This window comes from Sphaerodactylus townsendi, linkage group LG05 (assembly GCF_021028975.2).
Source record: "Sphaerodactylus townsendi isolate TG3544 linkage group LG05, MPM_Stown_v2.3, whole genome shotgun sequence".
NCBI classification, from domain to species: Eukaryota; Metazoa; Chordata; class Lepidosauria; order Squamata; family Sphaerodactylidae; genus Sphaerodactylus; species Sphaerodactylus townsendi.
Window position 1 is genome coordinate 74528248 of NC_059429.1, and position 27022 is coordinate 74555269.

At 44.5% G+C, this 27022-nt stretch overlaps 1 protein-coding gene across 5 annotated transcripts in view; it reads left to right on the forward strand.

Annotated features, from left to right (window-relative positions):
* ERI3 (ERI1 exoribonuclease family member 3) overlaps nucleotides 1-27022 on the forward strand; it is a 272372-nt gene that overhangs the window by 53708 nt on the left and 191642 nt on the right. For all 5 annotated transcript variants that reach the window (XM_048497063.1, XM_048497064.1, XM_048497061.1 and 2 more), the window contains exon 5: nucleotides 1468-1559. In XM_048497063.1, coding sequence (XP_048353020.1) covers nucleotides 1468-1559 — 92 coding nt within the window. The remainder of the gene's footprint in view (nucleotides 1-1467; nucleotides 1560-27022) is intronic.

The window sequence follows — 27022 nt, forward strand, 5'->3', positions numbered from 1 at the left end:
GTCAACCAGGAAGGGGCTCCTATGCTAGTCCCCTACCACTGCTACCACCACCAAGCACTGTGATTCTGTTATGTGTTCTTTGGTCGCAGGGAAAAGAAGTCAGCTTAAGGAATGAAAGTTGGTGTTCTGTACGGGTCCCTGTGTGTCAGTTGAATTCTCCTACTTTCTGATCCCTTTTGTTCTTTTTTCCCCATACTCCATTACTTAATATTGTAATCAGAATTCATTATTTGCATTGAATAAGTCTATACAGTACTGCAGGCCACAATGAATAATTCGTTCTGGATGGAAGCAGAATTAAGGCTTATCCAATATGTTTTTGGAGAATTGATTCAAGTGCTATCCTGAAGAGTTCTTTATTTTGCTATCTTCCTTGGGGGTTTGAAGTGATGTGTGGCAACAGATTTCACAAGCTAGAGATTTTGCAGTTTTTCATAGGAATAAGTTACCTGTTCTTTTTGTAGGATGCCCTGTCTCTTGTAGGATGTGGTCTGGGAATCCTGAGTCTGTGATGCTGGTTTGTTTCTTTAGTTTGTATGTGCTGACTTGCGAGTTTCCATGAAGTGAAGAGAGGCGAGCTGCGGAGTGGCAGTTCTAGCACCTCTATTTCTGAACAGCAATACTTGCACAGATTGCCCACATGTTTCACGTATATAAACCAGTTATGCTGTTTGCCCTTAAATGTGCTTTGCAAGAATTGTAAAAACTCTTGTTGAAGTAGTAAAAAATCTGGTTGGAAAAACACAGCATCTTAAAAAAAAAACGACATGGAGAGGTGGATTTTTGAGTTGGTTGTTTCATTGAAAAGAGGGATCTGGTTTTCATGCATGTGCATGTTAAGGGATTTAAAGTGGTAATTATGGTAATAATAAAGCAATAGACAAAATTGTGGAATGGAAAGTATTTGATTGAGTAGTCTTCTCACCACCACCCTGAATTGGTTAGTATAGGAATCTCTGTTATGTTGTTCTTCTGTTCTCCACTTGGTGACTGAAGGAACTCCTTTGTAAAGCATCTTCCTTTATTCAGAATCTGGGCATAATTTGAAAAGCAACTGCTAGTTTGGGGCACATGCTCAACTCTTAACCTGCTTTACTAGTCTCTGGTGTTTTGGAGATGAGGAGAATCAGGGTGCATAAGAAATGGCCAGGCAATATTATTGTCCCATAAATACTAAGTGAGGGCCAATCTGTAAGCACAAATGTTGAGATGCCTGATAAGATCACCCCTTCTTGGGCTGCTTGATGTCTCCTATCAGAAATCTTTAAAGGTTTAAGCATACTTTCATAGATGTGAGGAAGAGAACAGAATGAGATGGAGGTGGAGGGGGAGGGGAGGGGAGGGGAAGCCATGTCGGATAAGATCACAATTTTCTCCTCTTGTGATTGTGAAGCTTATCGGCATTTAACTATTGCGTCTCTTTCCATGTTTCAGAAAGCTCATCTCTTTTCCATCTGTTTATTTTAGAGGGTCGATGAGTGGATGGCAAAGGAAGGCCTCTTGGATCCCAGTGTTAAGTCGATTTTTGTAACCTGTGGAGACTGGGACTTGAAAGTAATGTGAGTATTGGACAGACTGCTGTACATTTATGGTGTGACCACTCTTGCCCCGGCAAGGATGCTTTCTACAGTTGGATATTAATGTGTCTCTGATTTTTGCAATACAGAGGATGCAGTTCAGTATAATCTCTCCATATCTTTTCAGCTGCTGTAGTGCTGTTTGGAATCATTGGTCTTCAGACAGACTCATCTGCTATCGTATTGCTATGTCAGTTTGCCACTTATTTCTTGACCACTCCAGAGGCATAACTAAGAAAGAATGGTGGCACCTACCTGTTGCTTGGGAAAATACATAGTTGCTGAGTGCATTCCCAGAAAGAATGTGTGGAATTTAATGCCTTTCTGTTTTTATCAACACTATGAACATGCAAAAAAAGAAAAGCATTTTCTTTTAGGCTTGAACCACATGACTGTTGGTGAGAACATTTTCATCAGGAATGGTGACTACATAGGTTGAAGACAGAGGAAAGTTGCATTTTGTACTAGAGAAGAGAGAGAGATGTCGAGGATTGATATGGTTTCCTGAATAAGAATGTACTGGAGAGGCAGGCAGATGTCAACAAGGTTCAGTTTAACAAGGGCTAGTGCAGAGTTCTACATCTTGGTAAAAAAAATGAGAAGCACGCATACTGAATGGGGGATGCATTTCTGGGTCACACCACTTGTAAACAGTATGTAGGGGTATGGGTGGATTGTAGGCTAAATATGATCAGTGAGAGTGATGCAGTGGAAAAAACAGACTATTGCGATCTTGGGGTGTGTCAACAGGGGCATAACAAATTGCAAGCTGTCATAGTCCCACTATATACTGCTTTGGTCAGTCCACACCTGGAGTACTGTGTGCATTTCTGGAGGCCGCGCTTCAAAATGGATGCGGACAGAATGGAGTAGGTGGAGTGTAGAGTGGCAAGGATGATCAGGGGCCTAGAGAACAAGCCCTACGAGGAAAGACTAAGGAAGAGGAGGTTGGGAGGCCACATGATCATGCTCTTTAAGTATTTAAAGGACTTTCATTTAGAGGCGTGGTGGCGAACCTTTGGCACTCCAGATGTTATGGACTACAATTCCCATCAGCCCCTGCCAGCACGGCCAATTGTAGTCCATAACATCTGGAGTCCCAAAGGTTCGCCGCCACTGATTTAGAGCATGGTGGGAAACTATTCCTGTTGGTAGCGGGGGAAAGGACTAGCAATAATGGGTTTAAATTACAGGTGGAAAGGTACTGGCTGGACATTAGGATTTTTTTTTTAATGGTGAGAGTAATTCAGTAATTGAATCGGCTGCCAAGAGTGATGGTGAGCTCCCCCTCTCTGGCAATGTTCAGGTCAGGGATGCACTGAGCTGATTCTGCATTGAGCAGGCAGTTGGACTAGATGACCTGTATTGCCCCTTCCAATTCTGTGGCTGTTTTTCAACAGTCAGATTTATAGGGGGAAGGAGGCCTTTCTCAGACATCTTGAAGGGACAGTGGCTATTGTACATTAATCTTAAATTAGAAGTTAAGTAAAACTAGATCATGGAAAAATTCCTTTAACCGGAAACATTTCTTCAATCTAGAGCCAATCTACAGCCAATCTAAGCCATGTATACAGTGGTGGGATGCAGCAGGTTCGCACCACTTCAGCAGAACCGATTGTTAAAATGGTGCTTGTAAACACACAGTTGTTAAATTATTTGAACCCTACTACGGGAACCGGTTGTTAAATTATTTGAATCCCACCACTGTACGTATAGTATACTTTGTATAGTTTTCCATAATTGTTTGGAATTCTATGATTTGGTTGACAAGCTCCAAAGTTGCCTGATAGCATTGTGAAAGGCTTTCATGGCTGGAATAACTAGGATGTTGTGGGTTTTCCTGGTTGTATGGCCGTGTTCCAGTAGTATTTTCTCCTAATGTTTCACCTGCATCTGTGGCCAGCAATGCAGGCGAAACATCAGGAGAAATACTACTGGAACATGGCCATACAATCTGGAAAACCCACAACTTTCCTGATAGCAGCTTTTCAGAATTTAATTCCGTCCAGTGTGGGCAGTAGTGCTCAATTGTAGCATCTTATCCAGTTTCGGTCATCATATTTCAAGGAGGTCATTGCAAACTGGATACAAATTAGAAAAGAACAGCAATGATGAAAACATTGGAATGCATAAAACAAAAAGCCTGTTTGCTAATAGAATATCAGCCCTGGCCTGGATAGCCCAGGCTGGCTTGATTTTATGAGATCTCAGAAGTTATGGAGGATTAATCCTGACAAGTATTTGGATAGGAGACTTCCAAGGAATACCAGGGTTGTGATATTGAGGCAGGCAATGGCAAGACACCTCTGAATGTCTCTTGCCTTGAAATTCCCATTGGCATTGCCATAAGTGAGATGTAACTTGATGCGCCCAAAAACAAACAAACATGACACAAAAAGAATGTGGAAAAAGATGCCATAGAGAAGAGGGACTAGGATTATTAAGTGTAGAACAAGAAACTGTGGGTTCAGCTGATGGCAAAACAGTAGGTTGTCTAGTAGAGAAATACCTTATTGTCTTTACATCTTCAAGCATTTGTCTGTGTTCTTTATTGCCAGGAAATCCAATGCAATCTGTTTTTTGACAAAATATTCTTGAGATCTTTGTAATTTTGTTTCCATTAGTGAAAAAAACATGATAAGGAAGTGCCTTTCCCTCGATAATTAAGCTTTAAGGTTTGGTGCCCAGCAGGAGGCACCATGCTGTGGAGCATTCTTGGGCATATTATACCCTGTTCAGGATAAAAATGACAAGAAATTTCCTGTCTTTATTTGCACAGCTGCCACGGGGCAGGGGAGAGTGGCGCCGTGCCCCGGGCGTGCGCCATTGGGGTCACTTGCGGGGTGGAAAAATCGCTCCCGTGCCCCTCCCTTTTGCCCCACCTCGCCAGGCCCGGAAGAAGCAGCTGCCAGGTTCCCCTGCCTGGTCTTGCGGCCTAGAGCAGCCTGGTGGGGCCGGGCCATGGGGCTGGGCTGGGTTTTTGCAGCCGGCTGAACTAAGGTAAGTGGGGGGAGCACCATTTTGCCCTGGGCGCCATTTCTTTCCCCCCCTACACCTTTGCCTGTCATCTGTCAGGAGCAGCAGTGGCGTAGGAGGTTAAGAGCTCGTGTATCTAATCTGGAGGAACCAGGTTTGATTCCCAGCTCTGCCGCCTGAGCTGTGGAGGCTTATCTGGGGTATTCAGATTAGTCTGTACACTCCCACACACGCCAGCTGGGTGACCTTGGGCTAGTCATAGCTTCTCGGAGCTCTCTCAGCCCCACCCACCTCACAGGGTGTTTGTTATGAGGGGGGAAGGGCAAGGAGATTGTAAGCCCCTTTGAGTCTCCTACAGGAGAGAAAGGGGGGATATAAATCCAGACTCTTCTTCTTCATCATCTTTATCCTGAACAGGGTATAACGTGGTTAATGTTCTTGTGGGAGTGATAATGCCATTTTGGTCCATAAAGATGCGATGAAAGGCTTGTTATTTTTTCCCTTTCTAATTTCTTTTATTTTACACAATAGCTTTAGAGGTTGATCCATAGTTATTTCTTGTACAAAGTGGGAAATGCATGAAATTATTATTCCAGCTTCACCAAGGTAGAGGCTCCAGTGGCAGCATGTTAGTGAATAGCCCGTCACTTTATCCCAGTTAAGATTGGCTGCAGCAGCGGAGTGGAATCACATCCGATTAGCCGCATGTCAGACAACATGGCTTGAGCTTGAGTGAGAGAGCGTTTGCTGCCAACCCTGACTCGTCTCATTTCCCCGATACCTTTATCCATCACTACAAATGCCGAAGCTCCCCCTGAACTAATTAAGTTTGCATGTGTTTAGACACATTGCCAAATAAGATTTAGCAAAGCAGAACTGAGCTACATCTCTTTTCAGATAGGAGGCTCGCTAAGCAGAAATGCTGCCTCAAGGACCAAAAGAGGTACAGTAGCTCAGGGATGTGCTGCATACCTAGAATGCACTCTTCTGTGTAGTTCAGTTGTTTCCTAAGAGTGCTCTGGTAGGAAGCAAACTAGTGTGCCATTACTGTGCAAAGGATAAACTGCCGTTTTGCTTATGACAGGGAGTGTTGTGTGTGATTTTATGGAAGGCATATTGGTTCAATCCAGACATGATAAAAGTTAAAAGCCATAATATTGCGAAAGTTGCAAGCATACCATTGCAAGTTTAATGAGCATTAACCATCTGATTCTAGATAAATGCTGGGCATCCTAGGGCATATGAATCTGAAAAGATGTGTGCAACGCTGTAAGGAAACCTTTTTACATTTAGTATCTGGAACAACAGCAAAAATACATTGGGTGCCTAACTTTTTAGCTATTTCTGTTCATTTTTAGAATAATAATATTTAACCTTATCCTATATTAGCTTGGATTTTATTCTATCTCACCCATTTGATGGGAAGACCATAGCATACTTTTATTTGCTTTAATGGTAATGAAGCTTACCAGGGATCTCAGATGTCGTTGATACCTTTTAAGAAGGGATAGGTATGGAGCACTCACAAAATACCTGAAATGCTGATGAGACGGTTGCAGTGGAACTGGACTTGCTGTGGTGAATTTAGCTGCTTTGGATAGGACTGAATGGATATCTTGCAAGACTCTGATGGCCAGATGGAACTGTCTGGGAGTGTGTTCTGGTAATGGCTTTCTGTAATTGGACTTGATTGAGGTCAGAGAGGAATAGGAGACAGGTTTGGAGGTGGAGCTTGGCTGATAAAGCAAAGAGTCCTTATTGGTCCTGACTGATTGAAGGATGCAGGGGACAGGAAAAGGAAGATGAGGAGAGTATGTAAACAAATTTCCTTGTAAATGATGCCATGATGGGAAAGTGAGGGATGAGCTCTCACATTTAAACAAACATCCACAATAGATAACTCACTCTGAAAATATCAACTATCATATTTTTGTGTTTTCTTAGGAGTGCCCATTATTAGTGTGTGAATAGGAAATCAAATGTTGGGTAGACTGTTGTCCTCCAGTGTGTGCTTTGGAGGTTCTGGGGAGAGTCTATAAGCATGCTGTCCATAGTGGTCTGTGACTGGGAGGGTTAGTGCGTAACGGTTCTCAAAGGGATTGTCTTACTGAAGACAAAGTAATTCTGTACATTAGCATTGTCTTGCGATGCTTAAGGGCTCATTAGCTGTTGCCATCAGATCCAATCATATAGGCATTAGTTAATGTCCAACAATGCTGTATGATGTCATCTTGTATTATATGGCTATCTGTGATACACCCTGGAAGGTGCTATTCTCTGTGACTGTTGTACTGGGGTTGGAAAGAAGTTGTCGATTCTGTCTCCAGTCTGTGTGCTTGGCTGAATCACCTGGTTTCTGGCCCTAGTTGGATAGGACTAGCAAAGAGGAGATGGCTGTTCTCATCCTGCTCACTTTCCTCCTTTCCTTGTTAAGATGCAATTTCTTTAACAAGGAAAAGACTTCTGAGTGGGAACATCACTTTTCTGAAGGCTTGTCCTGACAAAAGCATTTCATGTCAACACAGTCTCATGTCAACTTTGGCAAATATGAGTCACTCATTCTAAAACCTTCCCTCACTGAGGAAAAGAATCCTATGCACTGAAGAGGAAATGAATCATACCCCACAGTCTGAATACATCATGACAGCAGTGGATCTAATGAGAGAGAGCCATTCATTCTAGGTGTAAAGCTTCATCCATCGACATAGAAATGATATTAATTAAAGAAAAGCTAGCTGAACCTGGAGATAAGAGGCTCAAGACCTGCCAGGCTGAAATGTACATGGGGATTCAGCCTTGTTAAGCTCATGGAACCTTAAGCTTGAGAGCATGTTCTGTGGGAAGGGGGTTCCTTTGGGTTTGTGCACAAGGGATTATTTGAGAATCAAAATATGTGAAGCCAGGCTTGGCATAAGCAGGTTTCATTCCTTAAAACAAATTATCTAAAGGATTTGCAAAAATATGAAATGTATTTCAGTTGTCATGAGAATGAGTAGTATATCTCATGATACTTTAACATCCTTGCTTGGAGGACCAGATGGGAGAGTACCTTAGGACTACATCTTCTAAATCCTTGTTGGACCACAGTTGGACTTAACCATCTTTATGGCAGTTTCTTTCCTGTCCTCAAGATATTGTGGGGTGTAGTCCTGTTTTCCTTATGTAACGCTATCTATCTGTTGTATTTTGATATATTGTGCTGCTTCCTAGAGCGCACACAAAATCTAACCAATCTCATTTCATCATTATAGAGAACAGGAAGTGGAGCCTAGATTTTTTAACTTTGTTGAATTTTGTGAAAGTCCACACTGAGGTTTAAATTGGCATCTCCATAATGAAGTGCTTGGCCCTCATACTTGTCAGTTTCTCCCCTTGGTTACAACTTGCATATTATCTTTCTCCTGGAGGCGACTTAGGGCATCTTGGCTGGGTGATTCCCTTCCTTTGGCTAGAGAGGCAGGATGTTGATTTTTTCCACTTCCTGTGACGTCCCTGGCCTCCATCTTGGTTCCCCAGAAGTTCTCCTGCCTTCGCAGAGAGTGCAGGTCTTTCACTGGCTTGCAGCCAGTTTAGGTTTTTTCCTTCAAATTTAACCTTTTTTAAATAGTTTAGAAGCTAGGCAGCAAGGGGCTGGGTGCAGCGGGATCGCTTTAAGCTCAGCTGCACCGGATTGCAAGGGATTCTCCAGCCAACGCGGAGTCTCTCCTTGCTTTTTCTCTCAGCCCATCCGGCGGCCACAGATGGCTCACCGGTCTTTTTCACCCCCGCCCGACTTCCACAAGTCGGCGGCGGAGGGGACGAGGGCGGCCATCCGCAAAGGGAGTCAGGCCGCCCAGAAGAACTCCGGAGCTGCAGCGCGGAAGACGGCAGCCCCCGCAGCAGCCGCGACGGCGGCGGCGGGAGGGATCGACGGGTCCCGGCGGCAGAAGAAGTCGCGCCGGGACGAGATGCCGGGGGGATCGCCCCACAGGAGCGCCAGCGACCCATGTAGGGCCGCGGCGGGCGTTGCTCCTGCACCGCGGCCGCGTGATGGCTCCCCGGCGCCAGGCAACCAGCCGCGCCGTGATTCCGGCCCATGCAGGGCCGACGAGGGAGCGGAGCGGCGGGAATCCTCCTCCGGAGAGGCATCGCCCACCAGAGACGGGGCAGACGGCCAGAACAACACGTCCGAAGCCAGGCAAGACAGGGAAAGGGGGGCGGGACGCGACAGCCGCAGCCCAGGCCCTTCGGAGGGCAGCTACCTCCCGGGAGGGCAGAGCAACCTCCCATCGGGAGGACAGGGCAACCTCCGGCCGGGAGGACAGGTCAACCTCCCCCCCCTTGCCTGCGAACATGGCGGTTTCTGGCTCCTGGAGAGACGCCTCTCCACGGGAACTCATGGGCTTCTTTAGAGAGGCCATGAGGGAAGAGATTACAAGGTTCCATAGCGGCGGGGAAAGCCACAACCAAAGAGCAGGAGCCAGATCCCCCTTGCCCCCAGAACCCAGACGGAGGCACCGGTCCCCATCCCGGTCCCTCAGCCCAGTGGCAGAGAGGAATCCCCTGGCCATCCCGGGGGACACCTCTGAGGAATACAGCGAGGGGGAAATCGGGGACCAGTCGGATAATTTTTCTGATTCCGAGGAGACCCCCATAGAGTCCAGTGAGTGCTTTATGAGGTTTTTCAAACAAGAACACCTCTCTACACTAATGGCCAAGACTATCTCTGCCCTGGAACTGCAAGATGCAGTGGACGCAGAGGACCCGTCAGCCCCAGCCCCGACCACCACCAAACCCATCAAGGGATGCCCCAGGGGGAAACAGGACATCTTCCCAAGGCAGGAAAAACCTCAGGAGGTTTTCCCACTTCCAGAGTATTTTGAAAGGAGGATCCGCAGGGAATGGTCGGATCTAGGCTCCAATAGGGGCTCCCCGTCCAGTTTCAAGAAACTGTACGCAGTCCCTGAGTACGTCCATCACATGCTGCAGACACCGATGGTGGATGCCCCAGTTGCTACTCTCCAGTCAGGGGGGCTGGTGACAAAGGACGGGGAGGGGTCCCTGAAGGACCCCACGGACCGCCGCATAGACGTCTTCCTGAGAAAGACGCACGAGAAATTAGCCCAGGCCACCAAGATCTTGGCACCATCAGCAACTGTTGCTCGTGCCTCCATCCTGTGGCTAAGAAGGCTCCTGGACATGATCCCTCCGGAGGATCAGAGGATCAGGGAGGGCATTGAGAGGGTCCTCTTTGCTACATCTTACCTAGCCGACTCCACCTTCGACGCCATGATGATGGTGACCCGTGGCTCAGCACTGGCATCGGTGGCCCGCAGACACACGTGGCTGCGCTCCTGGGCTGCCGACTTTCACTCTAAACAGGTGGTGGCCACCTACGACTTCCACGGAAACAGACTTTTTGGACGGGAGCTGGACAACGTCCTAGTTGAAGCAAAGGACAACAAGAACAGGAAGACCCTACCTAGATACATCAGAGGGGACACGTCTTCCTCCTCCTACAGATCGCACACCAACTTCAGAACCCAACGGACCTTGCCTCGGGCCCCTAGAGATGGACGGAGGACATATCATCAACACCAGTCCTTTCGGAAACAAGGCAACTTCGGCAATAACAACAACAACGCGGCAAATTCCTTTCGCCCCAATTTCCGCCCCGGAGGCAAGACTGGCCAGCCCTTTCGCCCGGGTGGCCAGAATCGCAGCTGACCACCCGAACATTCCGGTCGGCGGCCGCCTGTCCCACTTTCAAGACGCATGGACGGGCGACCACGTAGACCGATGGACAAGGAAGGTGATCGAGACGGGTTACCTCCTGGAGCTGGCAAAAACACCAAAGCCACGCTTCCGCACCTTCCAACGCCACTCCAGACTGGACAAACTCCAAAGGACAGAACAAGCCATCCAACACCTTCTGGAGATCAGAGCCATAGAGCCAGTGCCATCTATGGAGAGATTCTTAGGAGTCTACTCCCACTTCTTCATCGTGCCAAAGAAAAACGGGGAGTGGCGCGCCATCTTGAACCTCAAATACATCAACAAGCACATGCGCTTGTACAGGTTCAGGATGGAAACTCTTCGATCCATCACGGAGAACCTTCAACCCGAGGATCAGCTGACGTCGCTAGACCTCACAGAGGCTTACCTCCACATTCCCATCAACCCAAGGCACCGCAAGTACTTACGGTTCACAGCAGGGGGAGCACACTACCAATACAGAGCTCTCCCGTTTGGGTTAGCAACGGCCCCGCGAGTGTTCTCCAAGGTCCTCCTCGCCCCCATCATGGAGCTCAGACAGGAGGGAATACACGTCCATCCCTACCTCGACGACATCTTGATTCGGTCGAGTTCAGAAATACGGGCCCGGCGGGAGGTCGACAGAGTCCAGGAAGTCCTGACCAAACACGGCTTCCTCATAAACCTGGCCAAAAGCTCTCTCACCCCATCACAACGGATGGAACACCTGGGGGCGGTGATAGACACGTCCCGGAGCGCCCTCTTCATGCCTCAAGCGAAGATCAGCAAAATACAACGGCTGACCAGAGCCCTTCGCGTAGCCAGCAGGGCCTCCCTACTCCAGCTAGCGAGCTTGATGGGACTGTTCATATCCACAGTAGACATGGTGCAATGGGGCAGAATGCACGCGAGACCGCTGCAGAGGTTCCTGCGACCACACCAGCTGCTGATCATGGCAAAGACAAACAAAACTCTTACCCTGACCCAATCACTCAAAGACAGCCTCACATGGTGGACTCAATCATCCAACCTCGCCGGGGGCAAGATCTACCTGCCCCAGGACAGGGTACAGCTCTTTACGGATGCCAGCCTCAGCGGATGGGGGGCCTACAGCCAAGGCAAATGTGCACAAGGTCAGTGGTCGACCACGGAGACACAACTGCCCATCAACATCTTAGAGACCAGGGCAATTTGCCTGGCCCTGAATCACTTCCAGGAGGAGCTGCTGAACAAACACGTCCTGGTGAGGACGGACAATATCACAGCAAAGGCATACATCAACAATCAAGGAGGGTCCAGATCCTCAGCACTGCACCGAGAGGCGAGCAGAGTACTGGCCTGGGCGGAGGCCCACCTACACTCCTTGACAGCGGAACACATCCAAGGCAGCCTCAACACGGCGGCAGATTGGCTCAGTCGACAACAGATCTCCGAGGCAGAGTGGAAACTCAACACTCAGATCTTCAAACAGATCGCACTTCATTTTGGAAGGCCGGAGGTGGATCTCTTCGCAGCGGCGGCAAACCACCAGCTACCAACCTTCATGACCAGATTTTACCACCCTCAGGCGATAGCTACAGATGCTCTGAATTCGCCTTGGCCCGAGGGCCTCCTGTACGCCTTCCCTCCGGTCCCAATCATCCCCAAACTTCTGAAGAAGCTGAGAGCAGAACAGGCAGAAATCATCCTGGTGGCACCGTGGTGGCCGAGACGACCATGGTTCTCTTCAATTCTACAACTATCCATTGCCCCCGCACTCACCCTACCGAGTCCCCCAGACATGCTGTCCCAGGGACCGGCCCACCACCCCAACCCTCAGTGGTTCTGCTTGTCCGCCTGGCACTTGAGCGGCAGGCCTTGAAGAGGAAGGGCTATTCAGACAAGGTCACAGACACTATACTGGCCTCTAGAAGGCCGTCCACAACCAACATCTACAACTGCTCGTGGAAAGCTTTCGTCAAATGGGCCAGAGCCGCTCACATCGACCCGGTGAGACCTTCGGTTCCACAGATTCTCCAGTTCCTACAAGCAGGCTATGAGAAGGGACTCCGGAGCGCGACCCTGCGCAGACAGGTGGCGGCCCTCGCAACGATATGGCCCAAGGCTCAAGGGCACCAGATCTCTAGGCACCCAGACATCATCCGCTTCTTAAAGGGTGTGCAGCAACAGCAACCACCGACTCTTCATCGTTTTCCCTCTTGGAAGCTCAACACGGTACTCAGGGCCCTCACTAAGCCACCCTTCGAGCCCATACGCGCTATACCGCTTAAGTGGCTAAGGATGAAAACCCTCTTCCTGGTCGCAGTTACATCCGCACGCAGGGTTTCCGAGCTCAGGGCACTATCGGTCAACCCCAACCTTTGCTTATTTCACAAGGACAGGGTCGTCCTTCGGCTGGACCCCACCTTTCTGCCAAAGGTGGGCTCCTCCTTCCACACCAGACAGGAGGTCATCATCCCCACCTTCTTCCCTAAACCATCTCATCCAAAGGAAGTCCTGTGGCACGGCCTGGATGTGCGAAGGGCCCTGAAGGAGTTCATTAGACGGACAGAACCCATCAGGAAAACCGAGGGCCTGTTCATCAACATCACGACGCCTGGAGCAGGAGCACTGATGTCTAGAGCAACTATCAGTAGCACCATCAGGCAGTGCATCATCGAGGCCTACAGGGCCGCTAACATACCAATCCCACAGGGAATCACAGCACATTCCACACGATGCACCGCAGCCAATGCGGCGTTCAGAAGACAAGTGCCTGTAGAAGACATCTGTCGGGCGGCCACTTGGTCCTCCAGCTCGACTTTCATCAGACATTACAAGATCCAGTCTATCTCGGCCGCGGAAACGGCCTTTGGGTCAAGAGTCTTAGAGCACATATTCGGAGACTGATCATCCCCACCCAAGTTACAGGGACACTGCTCGGGGAGGTCCCAGCCAAGATGCCCTAAGTCGCCTCCAGGAGAACGGTCCATTGGTTCACTTACCGTGAAGGGGCCTTCTCCTGTGGGGCGACGTGGGCATCTTGGCCCTCCCAAAAGATCAATCAGTCTCTAAAAAAGCAAGAAGTTGCACATAAAGGTTTCTATGTTTAATAAAGTTGTGTTTGAAATCTAGAGCATGTTATTGGAATTCTTTCTGTTACCCCTGGCACATAGGAGATGGTGACTGCTTTGTCAATAGATCTCTGGGGAACCAAGATGGAGGCCAGGGACGTCACAGGAAGTGGAAAAAATCAACATCCTGCCTCTCTAGCCAAAGGAAGGGAATCACCCAGCCAAGATGCCCACGTCGCCCCACAGGAGAAGGCCCCTTCACGGTAAGTGAACCAATGGACCGTTTTGCACATACAAACATCACATACAGAAAAAAGAAAAGAAAAACCCAAATCTAATCTCCCCCAACTTGCATATTATCTTGAGACGGTGCAGGAAACTGGGTGACATGCTGAATCTGCATGCATCATGGAGGACCTTTGGTTTATGTCAATTTATTCTGATCGTTGCTATTTTGGGTCAAACGATTCAGCTACCCAGCTACACAGAGCAAGGTTCCAGCATATTCACAAGCCCAGCATGATAATTATATCCACCTTTGGTTGGTAATCTCCAGGGACTTTGGTAATTCGAGGGACATTTTCTCTGAAACCAGAAGTTGCCATTGTGGCTATTACTGTTAACAGGTTTATGAGAGGTTCATCTTGTAACATACCATATAATGGTTCTTTCTGTTGAGGACATCTTGATGTTTCTCCCATAAACCCTGAAGGCAAGATATTAGGTCATTTTTCTTCTTACCCCTGATGAGAGGACTCCCCCGTTCAGCTCAGAGACTTCTAGACCTTTCCATGGAAAACCACAAAGTATTCTGTCATTTGTTGCTGCCAATAGAATTTAACCAGAAGATTAAACTTTAAGACAATAGAGACAAGAGGGTTATTGTTCACAAAACAGTCAGATTTCCCTATACCAGGGTGGGTCCAGGATGTCCTCTACCACAAATATAAGGAACCTTAAGATGGGAGGACAGCCGTCTGTCTCAGTTCCTCTCATACCATCTGGTGAAGGACTTGCCGCATACAAAACCATTTTGCAATGGCATATGAAGATGGATGTAGCTGCCCAGGTGGCTACTCTACAGATCTCTAGAACTGATACATTGAATTAAAAGGTGGCTTCTTGTCTGGTTGAGTGAGCTGTGGTTCCTTCTGGAAGTTTAAGCCCTTGAGAGGAATAGACCACGGTAGGGCACTCTTGTAGCTACCTGCTGAGAGGTGCTTTAGACACTCTTCTACTCTTGGCTACCAGGTGATCAGCTACAAAAAGAGCTAAAGAAGCTAAACAGGATCAACCCTGGTTAATATTTGAATGAGAGACCTCTGAGGAATAGCAGGGCTGCTATTCAGAGATGGGCAATGGCAAACCACTTTTGAACTGCTCTTGTCTTGAAAACCCTGTGGGATCACCAAAAGTTGGCTATGACTTGTAGACAAAAATAAAAAGTAAAATTGGCCATATAGCCATCAAATGACTGGAGAAGTAATCAGCAAGGTTTTAATTTAATACCATGTAATGTATTCAATTCATGATGGTAGCATTTCTGGAGTTACCAGCCTGGTCACCCATCTGAAGCTTTTTCTCTGGCACAAATAAGGTACCTTCTCTGTGTAGAAAGACTAATTTTTAAAAAGGTTTTTTAGTTTACAAAAAATGATTGTGAAGGGCAAGAAATGACAGTGATTTATAAAATCAGGCAGTAGTAGTTTAAAGCAGACGAAAGAAAGATGTTCTGCACACAATGTGTAATTAACTTGTGGAATTCAGTGGCATCAGATGCAGTGATGGCCACCGGTTTGAAAGATTTCCAGTGGGATTAATTACCTATTTAGGCAAAATTCATGGATGAATGTCTACCCAATGGCTGTTAATCATTGTAACTAAATGGAATCTCCAGGTACAGAGGAAGTATACCTCTAATTAATACTGGTTGCTGAGGGAGAAACTGCTGGGGAAGGCTGTTATCTTAAGGCCCTGCTTCTGGACTTCCTAGATTAATTGGATAGGTCACTGTTTGAAACAGAATATGATGCTAGATGGACATTGGTCTGTTAAGGCAGCTACTGTGTGATCCAGTTTGCTGGCTTCCCAAAATCTGCCCCCCCCCCCTTCCTTCCCAGTGTGGTAAAATTGAAAACTAATTTAAATAAGGGTGGGAATATTGCTTTTATACTAGGGCTCATGTTGGAGCCTATGGACATTTTAAATTGTCATTCACCATTATTGGATATATGGTTAGTTCAATTTAATATTGGGATTGTTAGAATTTATTTTATGTTGAATTATGTAGTGCGTTATTGTACATTTTAATAAGCTGCTCTGAGCCCAGCCTTTGGCTGAGAAGAGTGGGGTAACAAACTGAATAGAATACATAGTTTGTAAAAGCTAGTGTTATATTTGGCAAGGTTGCAATTTGGGGGTGAGTTCAACAAGCAAGGCCCGTCCAGTATCTGATGAGATACGAGAGAGTATGTCAGATGATTTTCAAGGCAGACAAGGTCTTTAATTCATTTCTGTACAGAAACTATTTATTCAGAAGTTATATTTTGATAAGTAAGTGGTAAAAAGCAAGTGCTTGCTTTCTAATATGGTGATAAAACATACTGGAATAGCTTGAAATGTTTATAGCTCTTGGTGCACTTCTTGGGATGCACATTAGTGAATCCTTAGTTTTGAATTATACCATTGCTTAATTTGATTTTATTGTTTTTAATTAGCCTTGTCCAAGTTTTCAAAAGTTGGTTCTGATATATTTAAAATAGATGGGAAATCATTGGGAGAGCGGAACTTTTCTGTTCAAACTTGGAGGATGATTCTCTTTCATGTGTCCCGGCTCTCAGATCCAACTATTTTCTGCTTTGCCTTCACGTCACCTACCACCTAATACTTTTTACTGGAAATGTGTCTTGAACGTTGAGCCTTTTGCATGCTCTACCATGTCCCTTCCTTTAAAGTTCAGCATTGTTCTCAAATAATTAACAGTAGTAGTAACTCTCAATTTGGAATGGAATGATTCTAACACTGGTGAATCTGTGATTCTTTGGGAGTAATGCTAAGGTGATTATTATCACAACATACCTTGAGAGTAAATATCTTTGCTCAAAAATCATGGCAATTTGTTTTTTTTATAAAATCTGCAACTCAACCACACATTTATTGGTTTGAAGAAATATGAGTTGGATATTGCAGAAAAAGTGGATTGATTACCTTTTTTCTCCTAGCAGCTTATTCTGAAAGTCATCTTTGAGGGTTGAGTGATTCTTGTGAACAGAATGCTCCACAGTTGGATAGAGAGGTCAGCAGTGAGGAAGAGGAACTGGGCAAATTTCCCCAACATTTTTGGTCTTCTTTTCCCTCCTTCTTTCAACATCTCCTTTCCCCGTTGCTGTGGTACATTTACTCAGGAAGATTGCCTAAACCTCAGAGACAATTGTCAGGACAAGCAATAGGTTGCTAAGAGAAGGGGAGGAAGGGGAGTATCTGCCCAGTTCTTTCCGTGAGTTTTATCATAGGATCCAACCTCATGTCAACCACCTAAACTTAAACATTTATTTGATTATTTGTTCTGCGTGCTGAATTTGTCAGATTCTACTGTTGTTTTTTGTCCCTCCCAGTTGTGATATAGACTAGAATGGGAAATCAAAATTGTGAGAAGACAACATGTGTTCAAGTGTCAAATTTTGTGTGGAAGGTAGAATACACCTTCCTAAGAATCTCAGGAGATATTAACATGCAATATGTATTTATTTCTTTGGAAAAAAATTTACATGCTGTGGATCTGGAATTACTGAACTGGTAGTAGCAACACATTTATTGTTTTCCTTTCCTTTAGCATATGTGGTTTCATTACATCTTATTGTATGAAAGAATTATTCTTACTTTAATGATAAAAAAGTAAGAATCTTTTCTTTTAAAAGAGACAAGTTTGTAGAACACGTGGGGCTTTTAATTATGCAGGCAATAGCTGGTGAAATCTCTAGTCATAAGGAGAATGAATGAGTGGTTGCAGAATAGTGGATGTGGAACTGGTCCTTAGGGCCTCCAAATGAAGCAGTGTTCCTCCTCTCTTTGACATATAGTCTGAATAAATTATATGTATCAAGCAAATATATTTATACTACTCAATTGACTTGTTTGATGAAAACCAACAATTGGGGGCTGCATCCTTCCATGCCCAAAACTAAGGAGCAGTTCAAGTGTGAATGAACCACATATATTGTGTGTAGGTTTAACCCATGCCATTCTGAGCTCAGAAGATGATGTTGCTGAATAACTGAAGGCATGCTTCCATTTAGGCTGGTAGACAGGGACAAAAGCCTTCAGTGCAATTGAATGTGTAGCAAGGAGTGAACTGTATATGGTAAAGAAGCCACCCTCTTGATCACCAGTACTTATGGAGAGTCCCCTGCACTACACTTTCTTAAACAGAGAAACTGCACAGCTGCAAAGTTGTCTTTGTAAGAAATGTGTGTATGTATGCTGACTTCTATTGCACAAGGCTGTTTCTTTTACAAATTGTGATGTATGTTCCTTTAACAGGAGTGTTCCCCTGACACACCTGATGTTTATTAAGCCTGGTGTTTTATTATGAGCCAGTTGTTGCTGTCTTGTAGTTCTTGTTCTCTCTCTATGTTCGGAGCCGTTATGTCTCTAGGCTTCTCTCTCAGTTAAACTCTGCTGCTGTCCTGTGAGCATGTCTGGGGATTGCTATGTTTGTTGCGACTAAGAGACATCACACAAATAGAAAATTCTTCACCTTGACTTGTATTCATTTACCCAAAATCTCACATTCTTCTAAGCACAAAGAAATTATACTAGGTTTGTAAACTAAGCACTCGCCTTACTCTGTTGTGCACTTTTCTCTCCTGTGTATCTAATTTGTCTGTTCTGTATTCTTAGCTACCTTTCTGTTCTGCTTCTTTGTTTAAGAATAGAGGGTTGTATGCAGAGTCCAGCTAGTGCCTTCCTTCCCCTCCTGCTCTCTGTGCCTTCCAGGAATTGGATTTGGGTGAGATGCTTGTAACTAAGCCATTCACGTAGGGATTACCTTGCTATGGATGGCAAACTTCAGCTTGTCTAATCTTCCACACACAAAGGGTAAGAGTCTCATCGCTGTATCTGAAGGGGTTGGTGGTGTGTTCACTGAAAGCATAATGAGCTTTGACACAGTCTAAAGTCGAGAGAGCACTGTGATGTCTGCTATCTGGAAATTAAGACCATAGGAATGGAGCCAGACAAGGGTATCACAAAGGATGGCAAAGCTCTAAGTGGGGGAAAAACACGGCTGAATATTTGGAACAACTCACTGAAGTTGTTGAGGTTGGGCATTCACCTGTTTTCTTGCAGGTGAGAGTGGAAAAAACGTTCAAGGACTGGTGTTGAGCCATGAAGTAGTCCCCAGTCTTACAAGTACAAGAGTTAGTAGCATCTAAAAATCTTTTATAAGTAATTTTGAATCTGCGTTCATAGCCAGTTAATAAATAAAATACTAGCCTGTTTGTCCATGTTAGCTATTTTTGTACATTATTGGCTGAGACAACGCAACTTCCTTCCAACTTAAAACAGTTTCCATTCTTACTTACCGAAGCACACTGAAGAATTTTTGATTTACAAACTTGAAAGAGCATCAATAGGTATTCCTTCCTTCCCCTTCATATTTACATTTTCTTACACTCCCCAGTCACAGGTGTATTTTAATGCTTAGTAGATTGAATATATTGCTGACCGCAGAATTAAAAGGGCACTTTGCTAAAATAATAACTCCATTTTCAAATCATTTTTGTTGTTGTACATCTGGTTATCTGGTGATCACTACTGCACAAAGGATTATCGGCTGCCCTCTCTCCTCCTTGGAAGAACTCTATAATTCCCGAAGCCTAAAAAAAGCCCAAAATATTCTGAGAGACCCGTCTCATCCAGCACACTTTTTTGAACTGTTACCATCTGGTAGACGATACAGGTCTATCAAAACTAGGACAAAGAGGCTTAGAGACAGTTTAGAGCTGTGGCTATGCTAAACTCCACGGTTTCGTGTTGATGTGTTTGGGGCTGTGTAGGGATGGGTGGAGGAAGGGGAAAGTGAGGATGATGTATGAGTCTGAAATTGTGTGCATTGAGGAATGCTGCTGTAAATTTCGTTGTGCGTGCACAATGACAATAAAATGCTTATGCTTATGCTTATGTTATATAGAAGCTGTAGATACTGTCATGTTACTTTGTGATCAATTGACTGTACCTTAGAGAATTTTGGATTATGCCTATCCTGATAAAATCAGTTTTGTGTTGAATCTTGGATGATCACTCTTCTGTTGGCAGATTTGGATATGGAAATAATTTGATCAGTTGCCAAATTCTTGATAACAGTGATTTCCCTAAAATGCTATTAAGATGGGTTTTTAATTCATTGGTATTTTTGTGGGAAAACTGTATATGAGTGTTGTAATATTTTATTCTATAGTAATAACCCCGGGTTAGCTTGATCTTGTCATATCTTAGAAGCTGAACAGGATCAGCCATGGTTAATATTTGGACTGGCAACTTCCAAGGAACAGCAGTCTTGACGCAGAGGCAAGCAATGGCAAACCACTTCCGAATGTCTCTTGAAAGGGGTCGCCATAATTCAGGTGGATTTATACTTACAACCTTTGGTCAAAGAAGGTTATTAATAAAAGGAAAAGGTGTTCCTTGAAATGTAGCATTCCTCCCTCTCTCCCCTCTCCCTCTCTCTCTGTCTCTCTCTCACTCTGTCTCACTCTCTCGTCTCTCACTCTCTCTCTCACTCTGTCTCTCTCTCTCTCTCTGTCTCTCTCTCTCTCTTTGTAAGGCTAAACTCTGTCCTCAAAAATCTTTTATCACTTGTCTATTTCCCTTGGCTGTGGCAGAAAGTGATTCTTTGCCATTCAGTTAGTTTAGTCTTATGAAGATCTCAGACCTCTGCAGGAGTGGCAGATGCTCTCACCTACTGCCTAGAACTTGTTTTAACCTATGTTGTATCAGAGAACTTGAAGGGATGAATATGCAAGTGGGAAAAGACTTGGAATATGGTTGAATTAACACATTAGGGTCCATTTCAGAACTTTCTCTGGATTATTGGTGACAGGGAGCAGTTACTTCTCTATCATCGTACATGAACAGTGCTGTCTAGTTGGACCTGTTTTGAGGGATAAAGAATCTGCTTCATACTATGCCACTGAATGATCTAATAGAATTCTTGATGACCAGTTGGGACTTATTTGCTAAGCCTTTGTGAATCCAAATCATTTGCTTCATTTTGACTTGCATGCTACTCTGAGTTCTGTACTGTTCTTGGACAATCTCTTTGACCCTTCTTGGCACTGTTCTTACAGTCTATTTGTCACAATCTGGGGATGTTGACAAGGTACTTGAAGAGATGCAGTCTGCCCCCTGCTTGCTCAGACTTTGCCCATCTTTGCTGGTGTGCAGGCACATAGGTAACTAATTGGGTCTGGGTTGTAGTGAATGCTTATTGAATGCCCTATCCCAGATGCTCTGAAATAAGTAACTATGAGACTGTTTCTTTTAAAAAAAACTTGTGTGGAGGAATGGAATTACCACAGTTATTCAACACTTGGTATCATCCAGGATGGATATCTACAATATATTCTATGAAGGCTTGAAAAATACACATGCATGTGTAGCTGCTACTGGTACTTGGCACTGGGAAATGGGAATTGGAAGATGGTTCACAGGCCAGATGGAAGATATTATCAATTTGCATGAATTAGCATATGTGCAGGAAGTGCCACACTATAGATTTCACAGTGGTTTTACCATGCTCAGAAAGAGGAATTGGATAGGCAAGTGTGCATTAAAAAACATAGCTTGAAAAGAGCTAAAATTGTCAGTTGCCAAATGTGCATATTTGTATACTTTTAGGCATTCAGCGTATTAGTGACTTAGGGCATCTAACTCTACTGGGAACCCTGCAGATTTGTGGGCATGTTCCAAGCGGGAGGGAGGGAGGGAGGGAGAGAGAGAGAGAGAGGGAGAGAGAGAGAGAGATTTCAGCTGCTGTAGCCAAAGTTGCAAAACATTACTGGCTTGCTGCTTCTGATGAGCCATTGATTCAAGGTGTTGTAAGGACTCTGTTTGAAAGCTCCATTGAGCAAAAAGAGTCTTCGGGTACCTGACAGGCCCTTCCCCTCCCCCTCCTCAGTGTCTTTTGCAGGCAGCCTCAGGCTGTCTGTCTCTTTGTTAGCAGTATGACAGCAATGTGACACTGTGAAAATAATTACTAACAAATCATGGTGGTGACTACAAACAGCTCACGTCTTCAGAGGCATGCCAGGGAACATTAGAGCAAGACCAAAAGATGCATGGTGGCTGGACTTCTCACTTCATTTGGGATACTCACAAAGCTCACCTCCTCAACACCCTCTTGATACAGCCAGTATGCAAAAAGTAAGATGGCTAAATAAGCTTGATAACAAGCTAAGGAGTGCACAGGAACTGTTAGAGGCCATTGGGTGACAACTTAGTGTTTAAGAAATTATGGCGGTTCATTTACAAATATGTCAGGTGAATGCCTGAGGAAGAGCCATGACTCTTCTCTATTGCCTTTCTGCTGTAGGAAACCTTCAAAATAAGTTTATGAATGTGACAAGAGATTTGCAAAAGAGTAGTAGAACTGAAATGCAGGCCTATTTTTCCTGCATGTCTCTGCATCTTAACTGCTTCCCCTCTCCTTGTTGTCTTCCTTGTCTCCAATTTTTGATTGTATGCTCCTTAGGGTAGAGACCTGTTTCTTTCCATAGTGGCAAAGCATCTTGCACATTGATGGTGTCATAAAAGCAATAATAATTGATGTAAAGATGCTAAAGTGTGATGATAGAAAAAGGCTGGGGAAATTAGGTATGTGTGTCTTGGGGAAAGCTTGAGGGGTAGGGATGGCTACGAAAGCTGTAGTGAGTTATTTGAAAAGGGTTCAGTAAGGAACGCAAGTGGTTTTTAGTGCAATTGAAGAAAAAAACATGCAAACTTGGGCTCAGAAGCAGGACTGGATGAATAGCTAGTTAATGGAAGTGTTATCCAGCAAGTTTAAGGTGAGACTACTTTGAGTGATGTGAGGAAAGCAGAAGGTAGTGCTTGGTGCTGAAACAAATAATCCTATCACTCTGGAATGTGATAGAAAAACTGGAAGGATTTCATCCACTATTTTTGTCTGAATTGCCACCTTACCTGCAGGTGAGAAAGATACTAGAAAATAGAGCCACTCATAATATCTGGTATTCCGTGGTGATTAAATGCAATCACAGCCAGATGGCAGTTGGTTCCATATCTTATACTTTCCGAATACTACTACACGTTCTGCATTTTGGTTATTATGTCTTGTGTTTTGGTGGAACTGATTGCGGCAGTTCTGGGCTGATGATAGATATAATACAAAATTATTTCACAGGGAAAATTTATGGTTGTTTGGGAATTTTTCTTACCTTGCTGTATTGCTGGCATTGTTTTTCTTTCATTTAGACAAATTATTTTCTGGCTCTTTCGTGTATAAACAGTGTTGCTCGTGTGGTGAGCTATACGCAGGATGTTGGAGTAAAAGGAAGGGTTGAGGGGGAGAAAGCATTCAGGGTAGTTTAAGACATCTCCCCTCCTGCCAAACTCATGCAATATTTATGGAGGTGATAGGAGTCAGATGCACTGACCTCTGGGGTCGAGCTGTTAAACAGTTCCCATTCTAATTGCTGCTCTTGTCATTTGGCTGTGGAGGATTCTCACTGGCGGAGCACATGCTAATGGCAGCCAGTTCTGGGAGGGGTGTTCTTTTCTTTTCCTACAACAAGAGCAGAGCCAGTCTCTGGTTGTGTGGATTCAGATGATGAAGGTGTCTTGTAAGATTCCATAATCCTGGGGAGATTCGCTCTCTGCTGTCAGAACATGGGAGAAGAGACAAAAGGTTGTCTCGGCTGTGTCACTGGTAACCACACGACTTTCTTGCTTGGCAGCTGTGATTTAAGGGTGTGGCTTTTTGACTGCTAGCATCCAAGTTCCACTTGATTTTGTCTTCTTTCCTAATCCCTTTTTGAAAATCAAGTTTCACGTCTAGGAGGCACTGGTGTGGACTGGAAAAAGATTTGGTTGCCCAGAATATTTTGTCACTTGTAAAGAGACTTTCTAGTCTGGGTCGAATTGGGAAGCCCTTAGCCTTCTAGGGTTAATCAGCCTTGTAGAGTTTCACTGGAAATGGATTTCACTGGAGATGGATTCTATATACGTTCATGGCAGGTTATATCAGCGGGAAGAACTATGTCTGCTCCTTGATGGCACCGCAAGCATTGAATTTGGTTATGGGCACAGAGCTCAACAGTTCTCTTGCTTGCAAAGGAAAATATGAAACCGTACTGGTTTGGTGAGCAAGTAAGACATGCCTTCACCCACCTCCCCTATTTCCTATCTTTTAATATTCCTAAATTGACATAGTTGTACCCAAAAAGTGTTCCCTAATTACCACCTGGATTTATTGGCTATGCAGGTATGTTTCAAAGGTGCTTGTGGCACGTAAAACTCTGGGCTATGTGAGTTGATGAAAGGAATAATGGGTTTTTGGTTGGTTCATAGTCAGTATATTTTTCAGCAAGGGATTCGCACTAGGTGCCCTTCAGCCTCTTTCTGCAGTTTAATTCAGGTGGTGAAAAAGTTTATCAAGTGCTTTTAAAACAGCCTGCCCAAAGAATTTGAATTTCCCTGATGGAATTTGAACATGTGAGCAGAGGCTCAATCTCTCGTTATTTGGCAGAACATATGATTTCTTTTTGGAGAGAAAGATAAATTCAGGTGTCTGTAGAACAAGTCTCAGCTTGTACTATCATTGACTTCATGTTCAATTGTTAAATAAGAACACCAGAAAGCTTAAGTGTAGATAAAAATATAGTTCATAAAATTTCGCTGTCAAGCCGTTATTAGGAAATGTTCTGCAAATACAGACTTAAAAGCAGCTCTCTAAACAGTCAACCCATATCAAAAGCTCATTGTAGTAAGCATCTGTTTAATTTGGTGCATACTGCATCATTTCTATGCTGGAGTTTTCTTTGTGGGTTGTATGCTGAGTTAGCACTTCAAACCCCCATTACTGCATCATGTATGGCCCTGGGTTTTGACTAGTGTCTGCTCCAGCCTTCTTGACTGCTTTTTCCTTTTTTCGTATATTGTGTCTGTCTTGTTACTAATGGTGCATGGATGCATTTTTGCTTCTGGTGAGCCCTCATTAATATCTAGGGGTGACAGGTTGACATTTGCAGGGAAAACTTTCAATGACCTTCATGTTGTGCACTAGGGCGGCTGCCATTAATGACTTTGTGGTGCCGAGCTCTGAATTCTTTATTTGGCTGTGGCCTCAGGAAGCAGGAGACAGTGAAGGAAAGAGTCAGTTCCTCACCTCCTTGACTGCTGAAGGTGTGGAAGGGGAATGATATCTGCACCCTGCCAACCCCTCTATTCTCAGTAGAGTAGACTGGAATAGTGTATGCTGTACAGGGTATAGCTGTGAGGTGGGGAATGTTGTGTTATTGGGGAACTTTGTTGCTTGGGTGTCTGAAATAGACTCAAATTCCATTTGATACCATGGTTAGAAACAAAGTACACTTAATAATGTTTGTATTTTTCTTGGATTAAGATCTCTATTCTGCCTTTCTTGTTGTAACTAAACTCAATAATGACCAGGAAAGATTATGGAAAAGGAAAGCAGATGGAGGTTTTGGAAACTGGAAATTGGAGCTCATAAACACAGGTTTGAGGTTGGGAGGCACGAAAAGAAAGCCAGATAAATCAGGTGGGGAAATGGCTTGATTTCCTCATTAGTGGCCATCATTGTTGGTATTTGTAATACAGAAAGATATGGTCCTGAGTTTGCCTGTTTCAGGACAAGTGCTGCAGCCTTTGGCATACCTATTAGAAATTATTGCTAGAGGTGCTACTCCCCAGACTACTGTTTCTTATAAAACAGCTACACACTTGCACTAGCTGCAGAATAAGAGCCACAACAAAAGGACCGCTCACAGAAAATATCATCACAACCAGAGGGGTCAAACAAGGCTGTACATTGGCCCCCACTTTGTTCAATATATTCCTTAGTGATCTAGTGCCAACCCTCCAGAAGGCCAATGGGCATGTTCCCAAACTAAGCACTAAACACGTGCCCGCGTTACTGTATGCTGACGACACCGTTCTTCTTTCCCACACTAAAGTTGGTCTCACTCGTCTCTTAAATTGCTGTGCTGAATATTGTAAGAGGAACGAACTGGTAATTAACTATGAAAAAACCCGGAAATAATTGGTCTTCGCTAGAAGACCCCTCTAGTCAAGCACATGGACCATCAATAATAACAGACCCATAGAACAAGTTAACCAGTTCAAAATATTTGGGCATAACTCTTACTAGCAACCTTAATTGGGCAGTTACATAGGAAATTAGCACCCTTTCCGCTGCAAGCTAACAACAGTGCCCCTAGCAATTCAGCCGCTTCTTTTTCACTGTGGGCCACTCAGTATATACTCCATCCGGTGATTGAAGGTGTTCAATGCTAAATGCGGCTCTCCAGCTCCTCTATGGAGCACCAATTTGGATCGAGCTATAAAACAAAAAATATAAACACACAGCTCCAGTCCCGTTTCTTTCCACAAAATTATGCGGCTTACCAAATTGTGCTTCATATGCAGCCCTATGGTTTTAGGAACTTCGAGACAAATATCATATGCCACGCATGGCCTGGCTGAGAACTGTCGAGATACTGGCATATGTATCCACTCATTTGCAGGATCACTCCAGTTTGTTACACCCTCATGCTTTCCGACTATATATGCAAATTCTAGGTGGCTGTAAAAACTAGTTGAGGGAAAAAAATCCAACACTCTTGGCTTTTCATTAGAGTCGTTAGTCCCTCTTTCCCTATCAGAAGCGATATAGCTGCTTTGAAAACTAAGCTATTAGAACAAAGAGTATCGGGGATATGATAACAGCCGCGCAGGGAAAACGTGTTCCCCCCTGACCCTTCGCTTATTCCAATTGAACAAGGACACATGGGCCTAATTCATTTTACAGTGGATCACCAACCCTAAATTAAGGAAGAGCTTTAACACTGGCCAGATTCAAGTCTAATGCCTTCTATGCTGCTACGTAGCGACTGGCAGATATCAACCACTTGATAAACAGAGGAGGCTATGTCCATGCAATATGGGTCAGGTGGAGAACACTCGATCATACCCTCTTTCATTGTGTATAGGTTTGCAAAACTTCAGTGAAATGTCACGAAGTCTGCACTTATCCCACATTTCTGTATAACAATCTAACTGGATGCTCTTAAGTGCATACCTATGCTTTTTTGAACAACATGGATCCCACAGTGTGTGAGAATGTAGCAAAATTTCTGCTAACAATAATAGACGTAAGTCTAGATGAATACCAACCAATGTCTATGTATTATGACCACATATAGCCAGCAGTAATTTTTCTAGCTTCTGTCAGTATCCGATGACGTTTAAGTGAGTTAACTTAGCTGAAGGAATGTCCTATAGTTACAGAAGGACCATGTATATATTTTAGTATTTAGTATTTTAGTACCAGTGTCTATAATTGTGAGCAATAATGGGCAAATTTTGTATGCTGATTTTGTATGTTTATTTTATGCCAATAAAGGCTTGTGTGGCTAGAGGTGCTACAGC